The sequence below is a fragment of the Tigriopus californicus genome, chromosome 5 (assembly GCF_007210705.1).
Source record: "Tigriopus californicus strain San Diego chromosome 5, Tcal_SD_v2.1, whole genome shotgun sequence".
In the NCBI taxonomy this organism is placed as follows: domain Eukaryota; kingdom Metazoa; phylum Arthropoda; class Copepoda; order Harpacticoida; family Harpacticidae; genus Tigriopus; species Tigriopus californicus.
In genome coordinates, this window is record NC_081444.1 from 3,554,125 (window position 1) to 3,573,422 (window position 19,298).

The 19,298-nt window shown below is 41.6% G+C and overlaps 1 protein-coding gene across 1 annotated transcript; it reads left to right on the plus strand.

The window, feature by feature from the left end:
- Positions 1 to 6,051: 6,051 nt before the first annotated feature.
- On the plus strand, positions 6,052 to 6,522 carry LOC131880720 (uncharacterized). The gene is made up of 2 exons (XM_059227406.1): positions 6,052 to 6,421; positions 6,476 to 6,522. Exons 1-2 carry the CDS (start codon positions 6,052 to 6,054, stop codon positions 6,520 to 6,522), a joined length of 417 nt encoding a protein of 138 aa, XP_059083389.1.
- The last annotated feature ends 12,776 nt before the right edge of the window (positions 6,523 to 19,298 follow it).

Here is a 19,298-nt window from a genome sequence, read left to right on the forward strand (position 1 = left end):
GAAGATAAAGGAGCTGCTTCAGATTGATGGAAAACATAAGCAGGTGGTTGGTAATATGTTTGCAATCTATTTCATACCTGTGTGTACTTTTTTCAAAAATACTTCCTATTTTAGCCAAGCATAGCCAACCAAAGTTGGATTTTTCGGATTTTTCAAAATCACCAGATTTCGAGGTTCTTTTTGCCGTAAATCACCAATTACCAAGCGCAAAGTTTTGTCCTAAAATTGCTTGTAAAATCACCAGTTTGGTGATAAATCACCACATCTGGTAGCACTGTGTGCAAGAAGTAGTGCTCGAGCTTGCGTTGCTTCGGCCCGATCGGGCTTTCGGACCACTTTGGAAAACAAAAAAGAGCGAGAAAATATGAAACTCTTTCCTCTTGTTAAAGACTTCCTTGATCGTGATGCTATCTCTGGACTTAAACGTGGGATATGTCCAACCACACATTTGAAAAGCTTTACCCACTTTCAACTGGACATGCTCATAGGGGCGGTAGTAGCTTCTTAGCACGTGTGGCCAATAGGATACAGTCGCAGCCTCGGTTTTTTGTACCCTTTTGCGCCCAAGCGCCATCTTTCGGATATGTAGGGATATGTCGACCGTAAAAATGCCACCGCTTTTTCAACCAACAATTGAACTTCTGTCTCAAAGCGAGCTTAAAGTTTTACCTTTTTATCGCTTCTATATCTATCCTTTGTTTTTTGCGTGTAGCAGCTCCGCTTACTTCGACGCTTTTGTTATTGACTGATGCCATAGCCAAAACTTCGACACATCCCTACGTAAGTCAAAAGGTGGCTCTCAAGTGTAAGGGGTAAACAAAGATCCCCGTGAGGATGTCCTATTGCCTGAACAAGCCTACTCTGCGGCACGGTTAGATGGGAGCTGAGCATAGATGGGTCAAGAAATAGAAATATTAACGAGACTGATTTTAGTTTCCAGAGAAGCCCCTTGTCTTCGAACGTAAGTGATGACTTCTAAGAGAAAAAGTATGAACTATACCGGGTGTCGAGGATAAGATTAGACACACAGTTTTTCCTTTCTAAAATCCTTGAAATCTTTCAAGGTTGCGTGAGTTTTATCTCAATTTTTTTTGTCATTGTCCGCTCTTTTTATTTATGTAAACAAAAATACAAAAATGTCAAAGCTGAAATCTATGAAAGCAAAAAGAGAATCTATTCTAGCTTTGCTGTGAGCAGGATTCACTTCTAAAGAAGTAAGTTGGAACCTTAAAGTGGCTGCCGGACGATTTACAATGTCAAAAACTGTCTTGATTTGCAAGATGACTGTAATCCCCCCTCCTAGGAATGCAAGAACACCAGCACTTAGATATCCAAGAGTGGTAGCTGGAATAAAAAGATGCATCAAGGCAGTTCCAAGCAAACCAATGTGATGCATTGGATTGGATCTCCAATCTGGTTGCCAGAGGAATTTGACTTAATCTAGATGCCAAAATTGAGGTTTTTAAGTCTACAGTGATACCCTGGATGAGATAAGTAGCATAAAACCGGCCCTTTGTCTTGCAACAAGACTTTGCTCCTGCTCATTCCGCCAAAAGGACAATCTCCTACTGGGATAATGAGGTAATCTTGTTTTGGAGGCCTAAACTATGGCCCCCAAATTCTCCAGATCTTAAAACTCTGGACTATGCTGTGTGCTCCTATGTTGAGAAAGAAACTTGCAAAGAAAGACATCCTTTAACTAAAGTTCTTGGCCGCCTAATTGATCAACCATTGAAATTTCTCTCCTGCCAAAATCCGCACTTTTTGTCACTGTTTTTGGACCAGATTGCCTAAAGTCATTGCTTTGAAAGGATCATATTTCGAAAACTTAGCTTTAAATAAATAAAATGTCAAAAAATAACGTAAATTTTACGTATTCTGATCTATGACATGTTAGAATTTTAGCTCTCCAAATTACCTTTTAAGAAATTCATGATGCTTTTAAGTGAAAGTGACAAATTTGTCTAATCTTATCCTCGACATCCGGTATATGTGAACTGACTCAAGACGGTGAGGTTTATACTCAAACTAGAAAAAAGAACTCCACATCACTGTTTCCCATATTGTCTGTTGCGTGCCACCACCTATCATGGAATGAGATCACAATTTATAAGTCAATTTGAATTGGAAAATCACTTTGCTGGAACCACTCCATTTGTCAGAGAGTTTCACAACAAGAAATGGTTGTGACATTTGCAAAGTTTCTGGTTTCCGAATTCTGGATACATTCCAGACCATTGCTGAATTGCCGATTTCTTAATCTGTTTAATCACTTTTCCAACATATGCCCACCACTGTGGTTGTCTCTCGTTGTCTCTAACCTATTTTTTACAGACAACCGATTCCGTTTAAGAGGATGCGCGAATGATTTCTGTTATCGTTCCGAAGTATCCTTGTCTCGTTGGGATTAAGGTCCTGTATTCTAAACACAGGGGACTACTAGTTGGGACCAAATACAACAAGTCCCCCAAGGCGATGTCAGTTCATAGAAACATATGATTGAAAGGAAATGATAAAGATCAATTGTAGTAGAAGTAAATACTTCGGTCAACTGTATTACCAAAGAAGGTGAAAAATACTCGAAGGCTGAATAACATACGTTAAAATCTTGTCAAAAAGCGTTAACAATATACATCAGAAGGATAGGGCTCGACGCAAAACCACCAGAAGCATCCAGAGTAACGAAGAAAATATCGAACCAAAGGAAAGTTCGGATGAAAGAACATTTAGAGATTTTTAAGTGACGTGTGATCTCGCTTGGGTTTCTTGGTGGGGGAAAAATGATCTGTTGATCTGAGGCATTGAGTTTTGAAAATTTGGTCTGAGATCAACGTTTAACGGCATAACACTCATCCACGTTGACAAGTGCGTTATCAAGGGATATTACATCGTCAAATCACATTTAGGTATTCTCCGGGCCTTACTGCTCTGGCTGTGCTATGGTTCAAAACAAGCCCTTGCTTGTACAAGCAATTCCGAAACGAAGGCATTCTCTCGCTTCCTAGTATTAAACATGTTCAAAGATTGTCTCGTGCCCTTCGGACGGAGTCCGGAGTGTCTGACACAATTGTAAAGAATCTTGAACCAAGAGCTATCAATCTCAGTTCCACAGAGAAATGCGTCATCTTGATCATGGACGAAATGTATGTTGCTCAAAACCTGGAATATTTCAATGGAAGATTTTATGGGCAACAAGAAGGCGAATTCACAAAAACTCTTTTGGGTTTAATGATCAAATTTCTTGGAGGCAAATATTCTGACATGGTCAAGGGGCCAAAAATATCAGCGGTTCTTCTGTGGAAAAACGATTCGTTAGTGTTGCATCTTACAAAACCAAATCGTCCACTTACAAGAAATCCAAACACGTTGAACGGAAGCCAAATTTTGAGTACGAATTGCGGGTTTTGTGGAGGATATTCACATCCCCGTGATTCATGTCCTGCTTTGAGACGAGCTCTAATAACTGTGACCGTCTGGGACATTGGGACGTAGCTTGCCGATCCAAACCGAAGTTTAAGAAAATCGGAGGAGTCATCATACGTGTTGCTTCATCCCAATCTTCAGATACACATCAAAATCAACTTAATGTTCGAGTTCATCCCCATGATTCATCCACTTCCGAGGAGGGAATTTTCTGTGCTGACACTGGCGCAGGTATCACTATCATTTTAAGAGGAACAAATTCTACACAATTGTTCCATCGTTTGATATGTATCCAAGAAACACGAAGATCATAGGTGTAGATGGCAATTCGTTACGAGTTTTTGCCTCGTTCAAGACCGATCTGATAGTTGGGAACCACACCGCACGAAATATTACTGTGATAATATGCTATGGACCTGAGGGAGCATTTTTGAGCCTTAACGCTTGTAAGGTCTTACCATTGTTGGGGACGAATTCCCAAAACCAATGGTTGTGACTATTGGTACAAAAAATTCGCCCAATGAGAATGATTCATCGTGGGTTTGGTCCGAGGACGATTGCAAGAGACGGATTGATTCTCTGCCTGAAAATACGTCTGAGGAGGATTTCGCATTTGTGGATAAGAAGCTCAAGACCATTTATAAAGAAGCCTTCGACGATACTGTATGGAAGCCCATGCGTGGACCAATCGTTGGTGATCCCATGAGAATCACTCTGAAAGAATGAGCAGAGCCATTTGCAGTGCACACGGCACGACAAATTCCGTTTCCGTACCGAGACAAAGTCGAGGCTGAGTTGAAAGACATGGCAAAAAAAGGCAATCATCTTACCCAAGGGAGATGTGCCAACGATTTGGTGCCATCCGATTGTGGTTGTTCCAAAACCAAATGGTGATGTGAGGATATGCGTTGATCTGACAAAGTTGAATTTTGAAGTTCAGAGATCAACCCATCCCACAAAGACACCACACGAAGCCATTTCTGGATTTCACCCGTCTCATCGATTTCTCATCAAATTAGACCTCGTAAAAGGTTATTGGCAGATGCCTCTGGAAACGAAATCTCAGAAATTAACGACATTCATTACTCCTTTTGGAAAATTCCGATTTCTGCGGTCTCCAATGGGATTTATTTCAACTGGAGACTCGTACTCATATCGGGGCGATGTTGCGATGTCTGGCCTCGATATCCAGAAGGTGGTGGACGATATGGCAGGCGGTTGTGAAAATTATCGAGATCTCGTCCGTCTTTCTTGCCTCGTATTGGAACGAACAATGTGTGCTTTTTGGTTTGACGGTGAATGAACGAAAGAGCATTATTGGTGGTGCCACAGCTATTGATTTCGTTGGATTCAAGATCTCACACAATAGCATTGAAACAGATGAAAAGAAGCAATGCGATTAAAAAAAATCCAGCACCTGCCAATCGGACTGATTTGCGATCATTCATCAGTCTTGTCAATCAACTAGGACAGTTCTCATCCGAGATCGCTGGCTCTGCGGAACCATTACGTGGTCTCATGAAAATCAAGAACGAATTTCTTTGGATGCCTGAACATTCAGTGGCTTTTATGAAAGTCAAGGAGGCATTAACGTCCCCTCCTGTCTTGGGAATGCATCTCCCAAATGCTCCAACCGTGATCCAAACTGAGGCTTCGAAGTTGAATGGGCTTGGATTTGTCTTCTTTCAGTATCATAACGGTCAATGGAAACTTATACAATGGGGAACACGATTCTTGCAGGACACGGAAACGCGGTACGCCATTATATAACTTGAAGCTCTGGCAATATTTTGGGCAATTAGGAAATGTCACCTTTATCTCGCTGGTTTGCCCGATTTCAAAATCATCACCGACCATAGACCCCTGAAATTAATCTTTAGCCAATCCCTGCACGCGATTGAGAGCCCTCGCATTCAAAATTACCGGCGTAGATTGTCCAGTTACAATGTTGTTGTCGAATGGCGGAAAGGTAAATACCAGGAAATTCCTGATGCTTTTTCACGCTTTCCGGTATCGGATCCTTCGGACCATGACCGATTTGAGCTGGCTCATCTCTTGATGGTCCATATCAACTCCAGATATCTAACGGTGGACAAGATACGAAGACAAGCTCGATTGGATCCCGATTTCCGCTTGTTGCGGCAAACCGTTACTGATGGGAATATTTTGAAAACTAAATCTGGGTACATTTCCCGCTTTCAAAAAGTGGCCCATGAACTCTCCGTGGATGAAGATTTGGTTCTCCGAGGTCATCAGATCGTGATACCTTCATCGGCCATCAAAGATGTCCTTCAACAACTTCACGCTAGTCATCAAGGAGTTGAGAAAACCGAGAGGCGTGCAGGAGCAACAGTCTTTGGGCTCGGATATACGTCCGACATTCAGAACACGGTTCAGGCTTGTCATGAATGTGCGTGTTATCTCCCTTCCCAACCACTGGAACCGTTAATCCAGGACGACCAACCCACATATCCATTTGAGATGGCAACGGCCGATCTCTTCTCCCATAGCGACAAGGAACCCTTGGTTTATTCGGATCGTTAATCGGGATTCCCTCTTACCGCCTAATCTCACTCTTCTCCCGCTGCCACCTGCGTCATTGCCGATCTTAGGTGATTTTTCAGTCTCATGGGTGGGCCTAACGTTCTTCGATCGGAAAACGGACCCCAATTTTCATCGTCGCTGACCCAAGCTTTCTTGGAGGGGTGGGGAGTGGAATGGAGGCCGTCGTCCCCTTATCATAGCCAATCGAATGACCATGCCGAAGCCATGGTCAAGGCCGTGAAATATCTAGTGGCCAAGACGGGCAGCGATATAAACCCGGAGGAATTTGATAACGGGTTACTTAAATTCCGCAACACTCCACAAGAAGACGGGATTTCGCCCGCCCAACGACTTTTTGGCCGGGCTCTACGCTCGAACCTCCTGGTGAATTGGCGAGCTCTGAGGCCCAAACTTCCGGTCAACACCAACCAGGCCGATGAAAACAAACAAGAGAGTGAGTGTCCAGAAGCAAAAACAATATTATAACCGTCGATCGTTCATTCTCAAGAGGTTGGCCATTGGTGGAAATGTGCTAGTCCAGAATCCGAATACTAAGAGATGGGATCGGTTAGCCTCGATAATTAACTCGGATGATCGACGAAAATATCAATTGCAATTCCCGAATGGCAAAGTACTCTGTCGAAATCGTCGACACATTCGTCAGGCTCCGAAACCTACATTTGATAATCAAACCGGATCGAAAGGCAATGCCCCGTCAAATACCCCTATCATAATTCCGAGAAAAAGTTCCCGAACGAAACGTCGATCACGCTTCTATCAAAGTTAATCGTCAAATACAAGACTGTGGATTGATTTGTCAATTTGGGGGAGTTGGAATGAACACACAATTATGCCGAATGATTTTTTATATATATCCCAAATCTCATTATAGTAGACGGTATTTGCCCCACCTGAATTCAGAAACGACAGACGATGAATCAAAGCTGCCACGTGCCCACATTCTTCGATTCAATAGTTCTCCTTTAATAAGGTTCCTTGTTCTCCATAACCACGACAATTATAATCAGATCATCCGATCATTCTATATAACCTTTTATTTTAATAGTACTGGGGATTACATTCCCTGTAGCGGTTAGAAAAGCCCGTGAAAAACCAAGCAAAAAAGATACAGCAAGAATGTTCTCTAAACAAAATCTGTCAATATTCTTTGACTAACAATATTGTTTGAAGAAAATTGTTTCAGAAATGACTAAATTTCAAGTAATTAGGTGCATTTGTTATGAAACTATGGTTCTTACTCTGGAAATGGCCCTCACACCAAAAGTGACACCTTTTGTGTTTGACTATTTCGGATGCATTTGCTAAAAACCAAATTTATTAGAGTCCAAAATTCAAATTGAATTTTAGTGGACTGGCCTTTGGTACAGTATTATTCTGAGCAAAGGTTCAGGGCTCTATTTAGAATATCATCGATATGAACTCTTGAAGACATTTGTTCATTTGAAATCACAGGTTGAGGAGATGAAATGCTCTTGTCCACCCTCAAGCATTTGAATACGTTTGGTTTTCTATGTTGACCACTCCTGCTTAACCTCGATTTGAAGTTCCACACCTTGTTTTCGATTATCCTCCAATTTATCCTCCTCTATAAAAACTTGTCCTAACTTAGCTCTAAATCCTTCAGCTTGAGCTCGGCGTCAATACGAACAGTTGCAAGAGAGGCTTTACACTACCTAACTGGAGCAAAGATTTGCAAGGATGGGCGAAGACATTTCTCAACTCCAAGACCAAAACAAAGTGTTCTACATTGCTGGTTACCTAGGCTGGAACATGTCTAGCTAGAGAGGCTTAATGTGAAAGTTTCAAAAAGCTCTTCTCGAAAAACCTTAGCAAGTTAATAGAGGGGATTTGACCTGTCCAAGTGATCTTATATTCGCCTTTACTTGAGAAGTGTGGAACTTCTGCAGTCAACTATGAGCACAGCAAACCAGCAAGGCAGTGGTTAATGTCTTCGAAGTATCCACGCGATATATTTGGGTTGTGCATCATGGGGCATGCCACGTCAAGTGTACACTTTTTAACGAAATCACATGTCAACTCTGATTTTGCTATTTGTTTGCACACTGGTTTGTCGACAACAAAAAACGTCACACGACAAATTTCAGGTGCATAGGCCATCCAAGGCCTATTCTATGGCCGTGGCCCTTTTTGGCCAAACCGCTTGACCAGCCATGTTTGAAGAGCTATAACTTCGGCTGTAGTTATCTCATTCAAATGAATTTGGCATCCAAATACTCCTGAAAGCATGGCCTTTTGATTGAATGTTAATAAACAGGTGCCCAATCAGAAATTCGACAAGTAAAGCCCTTATTTTACCTTAGACCCTTAGAAAATAACAAACCGGATATTAGCAACTTTTTGCGAGTACATGGCCCAATGTATACTCTTTACACAATGTAAAAACAAAAATGGGATGGAAGCAGCTTTAACTTTTCAATACTATCAGAACTCGAAAATTCCCGTCCAATTGCACCCCAAAAGCCAATTATAAATGCATCCGAACGGAATTCAATGTGTTGATCAACTCATTTATTTCTTATTCAACATCATATGATTGCATAGTGCTATGCATTCCCGAACATGTAACTCATCAAACCCCTGGGCTGCCGAAATGTTGGAACACTATTTGTACAATTGATTATGTTCCACAATGTCTTTGGGCTTGACCAATGATACGGATTCGTATCCTTCATCCATGTGTTCATCCTCGTCTTCTTGGATTTCGAGGTCAAAATCGTCCGATGCCTAATAATCTTGGTCCAAACTGCTGTCGCTTGATACATCGCCAGTTTGAATGGAATGCAAGTCACTTTTCTCATTGGCAGCATGATCATCCATTGGCCGTGGTCCAAGTGCATCTTCGTTGGGAAAGGCGTGGCCGCCCAAAGCCGCCCTCATCCGCAAATGCAACGGCCGGTTAAAATGGCCGCATTGGTGTGATCCAACGGGAGACTCCTCGACGAATCCGTTGACTTGGAGATACTTGGCAGCTTCTCGGAACTCGAAATAGTTGGATGCCAACATTCGGACACCTCCCTTGTACAAGAGGGTCAACACCGACCGCAGGGCTCGAGATCCCACCTTTTTCAGGAGCAGACGGACAGGCTCTTGACGAGGCTGGGAGTCAATTTGAAGATGTTGAAAGGTCTGTCTGAATAGATTAGACAACGAGGCCAGCACGATCTGATGGGCTTGCAACTCGTGCCCATCCGCTGTCTCCAGAATGGTGTCTGGATTCGTATTGACGATGACATGGTCAAAGTATAGAAATGCTTGGAACTCTTGTTGTTCCAATTCATGGTAAACTAATTGCACTCGGGTTGAGCTCATGTTGAGATGGAGGGGTTTTAGAGTTGGTAATGGATCGAGAGGATGAACTAGTTGACGGCTCGAAGTTGTTGGTCAATATGATGAAATCATGTATTTTCACGCTACAAATAAACCATGGTGTTCGTTAGGGTAGCATCCTCGCACCCCCTTTGTAAACCCCTGCAACCAATTATAACGCCCTCGTTGACAAGGGATTATTCAATTTGTGTGAATAGCACCGCTAGTGAGTACATCTAAGATTTCTTTCGTTACTGTCAACCGTCCCGAAGGAATATCCGTGGCCAAAGAGTGCGCATAATCGTCCAGCTGAGTTGTTGTCTTGGGGAGATGGTATTCGATACCGCCTTGTTGTAACAGCTCTAATGAAGAAAAACATTTTTGTTCATTAATATGTACTCCTGGCCATTTCGAAAACATTCACCGAGAACGAGCCAAATTCACTTTTAATTTTTGCCCCAAATCGAAATCGATGCCACCTCTCTTTACTAGTTCTTATCAAACCAAAGGTTTTCTAAGGCGACGGTCAGATCAGATAATCGAGCCATTTGTTTATGCTCAACATGAAGTTACAAATAAGCATTCACATGAATAAAGGAAAGGCAAAGTAGATGAGTGTAATTATTGGATGAATAATTGTCATACCTAGTTTAGCCACAACAAATAACCAGAACAAACAACATCCATGAGTTCCATCATCCTTGGCTACCGCTAATTAAACTCTCCCGTGGGTTGTACCAAAATTTGAGCCTCAATAAACACACGTCTTGCAGAGTCCATCAATCACCCATCGAGTCTAGGTGCCCTGACAACTAGAACATTTTTGCCACGAGATTTTTTGGCTGAATTCAATGATTTAGTTCTTTTCTAATTCTCGCTCACCACAAGAGGGCAAGCTCATTCAATCTGTGATGACTTATGTAGAGAGCTTTGAAAGGAGACAGTCACTCAGTCTCCATCGACTGCTGGTTTTGGACACCCAATAGCATATTTCGATTCAAGGAGCTTCACAGCCACGTGGGCGGAGCTTAATGTTAAGCGTGGGCGATAACGTCTCTGATTGGTCCTTCACTTCTTTGAAACACTGCCAAACTATTTTCCTCCGCCAACCTGACTGAAATAAGGACTCTGATTGGTCATTCTCTCACTTGAAGGACGACCCAAACTATTTTCAATCTTTCAAGTGAGAGAATGACCAATCAATTTTCCTCCGCCAACCTGACTGAAGAACTTTCAAGTAGAACCGAACAGTTTGAGGGTGACAAAATTGGAATATTGCTTGTAATATTTTGAAAGATAAAATAAAGACGCCTTATTTCTTCCATTGGTAAGTCTTGGTAAGATTGGCCAACCGTACTTGGTGCCCGTTCTAGAACGTGATGATGAATGATTTATTTCGGGGACTAAACTGGTAAGAATGGGTATGATAATAATGATAAGAATTTAGATGATATGAAAGAAGAGAAGAAAAAGAAAAACCACGAGTAGCATTGTCCCTTGGTAACCCTTAAGCCGAGTGGCTTTTTTCAAGGGCACCAACTCTCATTTGATTTGGCTAGGATCCATTGAGAGATTATTCGACTTTGGCGCTGGTTGGTGATGTCATGTAAAAGTACTGTCAGGAGATGGAGCGTGATTTGTTGTTTCCTTCGTCTTATCTAAGGACCTTGGCAAGAATAACAGTTCTTCATGTTACATATGTTTGGTACGTTCAGTGATTGATTTCGTTTAATGAGAGGTCCAATTGGGTACTGAGTAGCAAAACTCAAAGGTCGTTTTGGTTGAAATAATGAAATCATTCCAAGTTTTTGGAAACAAAAACCCTGGCAGTTTTTGAAACCAATTTCGTCGGACTAATGTTAAGTTGAAAACTAATTTTCCGCTTTTTCTTTCTTTATAATGAAACCAACTTAGACTCTCTGGAAGAGCGCCTTTCACAAACTTGAACATAAACTGGGTTATCTTCAGTTTTGCTATATCTTTAATTTTGAGGATTCGCCATTTCCTAGAGAAATCATCCGTTTGCGCTCGGGTTTTACTCCACTCTATCCATCGAACGCTTCTCTCTTGAAGAACGACAAGCTTTTCAATGTCTGAAGACGTCCCGTAATATTCAAGCCCATATATTAGTTTACTTTAACAAACGCATTATATATTGAGATTTTTGGAATTGTGTGTTTGGCTTGGAAGAGCGTAAACATTATTTTCCTAATGTTTAAGCATACCTGACGAACGTGTTCCATCCAATTTAGTTAGTCATCAAGATGTAATCCAAAAAAAATTCAGGCTTTTTTCTTCATGCTTTGCTCCCACATGGCGAATAGGGCTATCTTTTAAAGATATATTTATATCCGGATGGATTGGCGAGGCTGAATAAGATGAAATTAAGTCTTAGATAAGTTTAGAGTTAGTTTATTTTCTTTGAGATATTCTGCCATTCTCCCAACCATTGTGTGGATTCTCCTCATAGTTTTTTTTAAGTCAGTACCATGATGCTACAAAGGTTATTCTTTCCAACATTGTAATTTAAAATCTGTCGTCAAAGGTAAGTCGTTCATATAGATTAGATATAACAGAGGCCCAAGATATTGCCCTGCGGTACACTCGAGCCGAATCTTTTGTCGCAAAGCCATTATGTTCAAAAGGAAGTGCTTATATGTTTTCTGTAGTAAAACGTCTGGTTTCAAGGGAACAGCATGAGCCAACTGCAGAAATCGAAACTGCCCTGATCCATTGTGCAACGCATCAAAACATGAGAAAACACAAAACAAAAACCCGTGAGCGGCTCATCTGAAACTAAGATGTCACAATATCAGAGCGAAGAAATTCGAAACCTTCAAGTGGGTGACGGCCTCGCCACGTCTATTTCAATGGATCATTCTCAATGATACGGCTTGATCTTAATTTGATGGAATCCGTCTTTCTTTTCAAGACTAGCACTTCGCTTGAATGATTAATTGATTTGAATTTACGTATCCACAAAAGCTTTCAGTGCCTGGGCTTTGCTTTTGGATTAAATCTGCAGCCAGCAAGTGCGAGATGATGGTTTGTGGTTTGTTCCTCGGAGGAAATGCTAAAGTCTCTGTTGACTTTAACCTGCTGATATCGAAATATACACAGGTTTGATTAAAAATTTGGACATATCGAGCCATTGCTTGCATGAAATGTTAACCAAGTTAGGTATTTTTAGATATTTTGTGGCCAAGATTGACTCATGTTCTAATATTTCTTGTTTGTTTTTCCTTTCTATTTTAAAATTTCTTCTTCGGTGACCGACTAATGTGTGCTTTGGATTTTTTGCACTCCCTCGATGGACAACAAAAGAAAAAATCTACAGATAGATTAGTTGGACTGATCTTTTCGATTTCATGCTCGCCCGCAAATGGGCCGCTATGCGTGATGGTGACTAAATTTGATAATTTGTTATTAGAAATATATCTTGTGAGGCACAAGTACGGATGTCCTTGGTCAGGAGTAAAACATTGCAAGTGATTGACATTTTTATGGTTCCTTCCTTTTGTTGGCAAACAAAAGGAAGAATTCAACAATAATTAAAAGAAGTAAAAACACGGAGGAACAAATACCAACAAGTTTTGGAACGAGTTGCTAATTAAACATCCGATTTTGACAAGATATTTGAGTGAAGCGACGCGCTTCCAGCTCCTTAGTCGGGCAGAGAATGGGTCAGCTTTAGGCTCCTTTCGGCATAGTTCAAGTTCTCACGCGGATAACAATTGTGAGGGACGCCATCAAACAACGGTGTGAATCAAATCACACGTTCGACTGTCTTTTTGGGATGTTGTTGGGGTAGAGTACGATTGACCAATGTCGAAGACAGCTAGGTTTTATTTCACCAATATTCGTACAAAGCACAGAAAGACATGCTCGTGATTAAATTCTAGGATATGTAGGCTTATGCTTGTGCATTCAATGGTCTGATCAAAATGCTCTTGTCCTTGGTTACAAGGTGCGCCTGTTATCTTTCCCTCCCACGAACTAGATTGCTTTGCGCATTACTAATGACATCTTTGACAATCTATATTTGGGCAAAGGTAGAGCCACAATAAAAGTCAATAGAAATATCATGATTGTTAAGTTTTGTTACATACAACAATGGGTGATGAAATTAAATTTCCATTCCTCTACCATTTACAACATTGGTTGCGAAGAAAAAACTGCTCACAATGCAATTTTACATGTACATCTTTTTATTTGCTTATTGAAACATGTGAAAAACCTGCCTCATTGACCCGCCTCTGTGTTTGACATCAACATAAGCTATAGTTCGTTTCTCACCTTAATAACAGAACGAGGGCGCTTAGTAAGATTCAGAGCTAGCCCGATTGCAGGGTTTGGCAGCAAAAGAAAACGAACAAGACAAGAAGAAACGGCAGAGCCATCTTCGTTTCCGCTATAAAATGAGACGGTCAGCTTAGGCCACTGTCAGTAAACAAGAATTTTCACTATTAGATTACCATCTCAAAAGTATCCCTCTCAATTAATCAAACATAATGACTTACATTGAGCTTGTCTAACAGACTTGGACCGGATCGAGTACGACGACCCTCCGGGCTTTGCAGGGCAATTACCCCTCTGGACACTGCGGGACACGACCTTGATTATGGATGACGGCGCCGAATTATCCGCCCATGAATTCGTCCTTTCGGCCTTCTCGAGCGTTTTCAACCGCACCTTTTGTCATCTCCAGCCGGATTTGAATGATGGGAAAGTATTGGATCCGTCTGCGGCACATTCCCCCCCGCATCATGGAGAAAATTCTGAGCATGATGTACAAAGCGGGGTGAGATTTTCCGGCTCAAGATTTCCGCAGGCTGAGGGAAAACGGCTCGCCATTTCAGCTTGAATGGCTTCGTGATCCCGTCTCCCTCCGAAGAAACCTCCTCCTTCAACAATTGTGCAACAGGGTCCAAACTTCCGAACGTTTCAAATCGCAAGCGGTGCCTTTTCTGGAAGATGCAATGATCAATGAAGAGGCCTTGGGACCTCGAATGAGAAGGCCCAATGCTGAAGATTACCGTCCCCGATCGGTGTCTATTGAAGAATAGAAACCACATATGCAATAACGTTTCAAGATTTAACACGATTTTTTGTTCAACTACGTACCATTTCATTTCTCATATGAAAAAAAACCATTGATTTGAAACGATGTTGCTGAATAAAAGCATAGTAGTTCATGCAAGCTTGTGTTGGTTAATTCATTTGCAAAGGAATATTCATCAAATTTGATACAGTACAAAGGTATTTTGATGGAGATATCTTTTTGAAAATAAAACTATAGGGGAAGCATGGCGAAAAATGGGAAAATGAACCCCAAGAAACTGAAGGAATTTATCGACTGGCATGCAGGGTAAGTCGCAGAGATGGAGGACACTAAAGATATATTTCTATATATTTCTTTATCACTGAACGTACGTAACGCCCTCTGCTTCGTCCCTTCGTCTTTTTGTCGGCTATGAATTGTTAGCACTTGCGAGTTCAATTAAGCCATCTTGCATTTCACCTGAAGAACTAAAATAATCTACAATCATCAAAATTGTCACCAGATGTAAGTTTGTCTTGTACTTTCAATTTTTCGATGCATCTGGGGTTATGTCACAAACTGACTCCGAAGTTGACCTTTATCTTTTTTTTTACAAACGAAAAGTGCTTCAAGGCCCCATAAAATGAATTCCCATCCTAGGGGCAAAAAGGTTGAGATCTTGAGGCCTAAGAAAAGGTGGACATTAAGCCTTCTTTGCTTCAACTCACAATAGATGTAGAAGTAAACAAGTCAACTAGCTAACTGTAATCTCTGTAAAACTGTAATTTATTTCTTGGCCAAGCGGATGAAGTGTCCAAGCTGTAAAGACATTTGGTGCACTCGATCAATAATTTGGAAAATTAGCTTCGAGGAATCCGATGACGAAACCACATCCTTTTACAAGCATGTTTCTTTGCCCAAAAACGTAGATCGAGGAGGTCTCACTCCTCCCAGCGACACCTTTTTGCACTCTGTCTTTAAGTATAGAACTTTTTTCAGCTTAATACAATCAAACGAATCTGCTTGGACTTTATTATTGTCGACTCCCCATCAAAAGAGTGAGTAGTCTTTGGATTTGCTTTTCTTGAGAAGAGCATTTCCAATTCAGAGAATGAGCGAGCGATCTATTGGATTGCCAGTGGTGAAGTCAGTGATTTAATTTTTGCTCAAATGTATCAATTTAATAATCTAAATATGTTCTAAATGCCTTTACGAAATAAGTTTAAGATTAAGGCCTTTTTAAAGCAGTTGAATAGGACATGTATAATATAGGCATTGGTGGAATCCTTTGTCATCTTTTATGAAGAGGCTGGGCTTTCTGGACCGCACGAATCTTTCTCCCTTAAGGGTCAGCTCCTTTTTGCCGCACGTCATCCAGGTCTTCTAGTAGAAATCCATGGCTGACCTCAGTGTTCGTACTCTTCTAGATATAGCCTACTGCTTTCAACCAATCAATCACTTCCCTTTTAAGGAGCTTCACAATCACGTGGGCGGAGCTATATGCTACGGGTGACAGCGATGACGACTCTGATTGTCCTCCTCTCCTTTGAAAGACGCACAAACTAATGACACTAATGTTCAAAGACGCGTCATCTCGTTTGTTCGGTGCTCGCTGATTGGTAAAGATAACCGTCACGAACTCCACCCACCCTGAATGGCCAATGCTGATGGGATATGTGTGGTTTATGTGCCTGATCTTGGTTGATATCTCATCAAGAGCAATAGTTTCAGCTCCGCTCTTTTTGTAAAAACACTATTCCACCATCAAGTCAAATACATACTCTCGTTAATTTGCTACTTACTTCATCTTCTTTATCTCTCGAACGGTCAAGTGACCGACCAATATTCCAGTTGGAAAAAAGTTGTGCTCGAAGTGGCTTGGCAGATCTGAGGCACAACTTCATTCATCGTGAGCCTTGTACATTTTCAGAACTCGGACAGAGGATCAAAGTCCTATCCATTGCCCTATCAAGGCAAAATGCAAGATTATGTTGTTGACCATGTGTGAACAAAATCGAAGCTTCAAGCACCTTCCTGCTTCAATTCGACCAGCCATGGGAAGCAAATGCTCTTTGGCATTATGCTAAAGCTATCCCCTTTGTCAAATGTTGAACCTGGCAAAAATTGCCAATGCAAAGGAGACAAGAATTGATATTTGTTCGTACCTAGACGACGAAGCAGAGCGCGTAAACTCCGCTCAATGAAAATGGACCATCAAGATGGTGCTTGAATCCTAGGCAACGGTTTTGGGTGTGGCCGCTGGAATCATTACCCATCATTTGAATGGAGGACATTTCAATCCTGCACTTGTTATGGTGTTTGATTTGATAACTTTGGAAAACACAAAACTTCGTTTTTCAGACAGCGTGGCTTCAAATTAATAACAATGCTGATGTCAAATGAGTCTAAGAAACTATGGAAAAAGTAAAACTTTTGCTAAGGAAGAATATCTAGACTTCAAAGAGAGTCTGTCCTGCCGACCGATATAGGTTTCAAACTCAATCTAGCACAGTTTGAGAAAGATTTCATAATTGATATTTCTACGGAACTTGAGCGATCTTGGCCAAATGCAACATTAACGATCCACACAAAAACCAAGGACATAATAAACGGGGAGAAATCGGTTCATTTATAGTCTATTCAGCAATAGGAGCATCTATACAAAAGTCAGAGCGCCATTCTCAGCTAACAACTTTTTCATGCTGCCAAATGGGACAAAAAATCAATACGGATAGCATTTCAATACTGCTTTGACTGTCGGTATCTTCCGATCCGCGAAACGCTATTGTCCTCTTCCGTCAAAGATCCCAAGAATCAGGCAGGTTGTCGGAATGAACCCGCGTCTTCAAATTGCTCGCCAACTTGATTATCGATGTCGCCACGTTCAATGCGCTTGCGATCATCCCCAGAGACCTTGGATGGGTCTATTCCACGGGCGCTCCTCGAAGTCTTGCTCCCATAATGCGAGGTCCCAAATATTAAGCACTTTGCGTCATGGGACAAGCAGTGCCCAGGAGCAGCACCTCGAGATCTGGACCTCTCCATTGGACGACAAATGGAAACATATAGGCCCGCCGCAAGAAAGGGACTGAATTCTCGGAGAGTGATGAAGCCACAGGACTTCAGTTGAATCGAGCGTCTCTAGACACACAAAGTCAAGGTAATCCTCGGCTAACATGTCGTGTTCCACTCACATAAGCAGTAGTTGCACCACCAGAAAGGACAACAACTCGACGGATGTAGTGGGCACCTCAGAATCCGGGAAGTCATTCGATCAAGACCAATTGCCATTTCGTAATTACAAAAAAAGATCGGTCCTTAAAAAGCAACTGCGACAGCGATGTCATAGACCGATTCGGTGGCTCCGCATCCTCCCACAACATCCTCACGTCACGAAGACGGCATTTGGCGGTGACATGGTAGACGTAAGTTGGCAAGATGTATGGAATGACTCATACTCCGGCCCATGTTCCATCCGGTCGTAAGATTGCTTCCACTCGGTCTCCGGTATTACATGTCGGTCCGTGGCAACTTACTCGGAATTAGGCCAGAAACATAAACGATGACAAAGATGGATCTAGTTGGGTCTTCCACGATGCAGCGAGTGAAGAGTGGAAACATAACAACGGTCAAAAAAAAAATACACTCCCAATGATGGAGTTCTTGAATCGACAAGAATGAGTAGCTTGACTGGTCTGAAACCTTCTAACTTATAAGCAACAAAGCGGACCCGCTCACATACGGGACGCCACGAAGCCGAGGCTACTAGCGTAGCTGACGCTCGGCAGACGACCCTCTTTTGACAACTAACTGCGAAGCCGACTCGATCAACACCAAGCACCCGAACGTATAATTCCTCAAATTGACCCATCACACCTACTTAATATTTGGCGGGTTTAGTTCGGTCTGTATTTGGAATGATCATATCACAAGAATGTACCGGGAGTATATAGAAAAGATCTACAACTTGCTTACATTCTTAAACTTCAATATATATGAGACATTGCAATGGGCCTTAGCTCAATAATGCCTTAAAAAATCACAGATTCATTGACTTCGGGACCTACGATCGTTGTCGAGGTTCTAGTCCAATCCAACAATAAAGGCACCATTACGATGACTCAGGTAGACACGTTCCTAGAAATACAAACAGCAAGCCTATACTTATGCACTGAAATGAAACAGAAACAAGAATGTTCAGATTAGGTGACCTGAAAATATATACCTAGCACTACGAGAAGTCCTCATTGTACCAATAAATCTAAATAACCTGGAATATTGAGTCTCCCGCGGTGTGTTCTTGTTCGAAAAAATTGCCAAGCTTGTACGTAACCTGCACCATGAGGGCCAAAGAGCTACGAACGTGATTTAGGCCCCAAAACTTTTCGCCCTATTATTCTAATCATTTTCGGCTTAACCATACAATGAAGTGGCAATTTCCGGCCACCACAACAAACTGACAATAAACCTGAAATAATCGTAATCAAATCAATTAACGACTACTTACAATACGTGTATACATACACTACACTCAATATATACACATACATCCACAACACCTCTCACTTGGCGATATGAAGTTCTCACTATCAGAGCAACTTTCTTGATAAGTTCAGCGAATGATCTAAGGCAAACAATCATATCGTGAATAGACACACCATGTTACATTGATGACGACTGAAAATACTGTCGATCATACCCCAGACCGATCCACAACATCCAAAATATCTTGCTGAACAGCCCTTAAGTTAGACAACGAGTCAACAAACAATCCTACCCAATATCTCCATGCAGTGCGATGGATAGTTCAAATTGCCCAAGTTTTTGTTTACATTTTAGGATTATTACACAATTGAAGGAACAAAGAACTGAACATTTACGAGGTGAGTTTAACTCTCCAATGAGGATGAAAATATAATCAGAGGACCCATGCCCGAATATA

Bases quoted from the DNA above. Each gene is read 5' to 3' on its own strand.
- LOC131880720 (XM_059227406.1), top strand. From the start codon at position 6,052: ATGGGTGGGCCTAACGTTCTTCGATCGGAAAACGGACCCCAATTTTCA. The intron at 6,422-6,475 runs GTGAGTGTCCAG...TTCATTCTCAAG, and splicing joins CGATGAAAACAAACAAGAGA to AGGTTGGCCATTGGTGGAAA.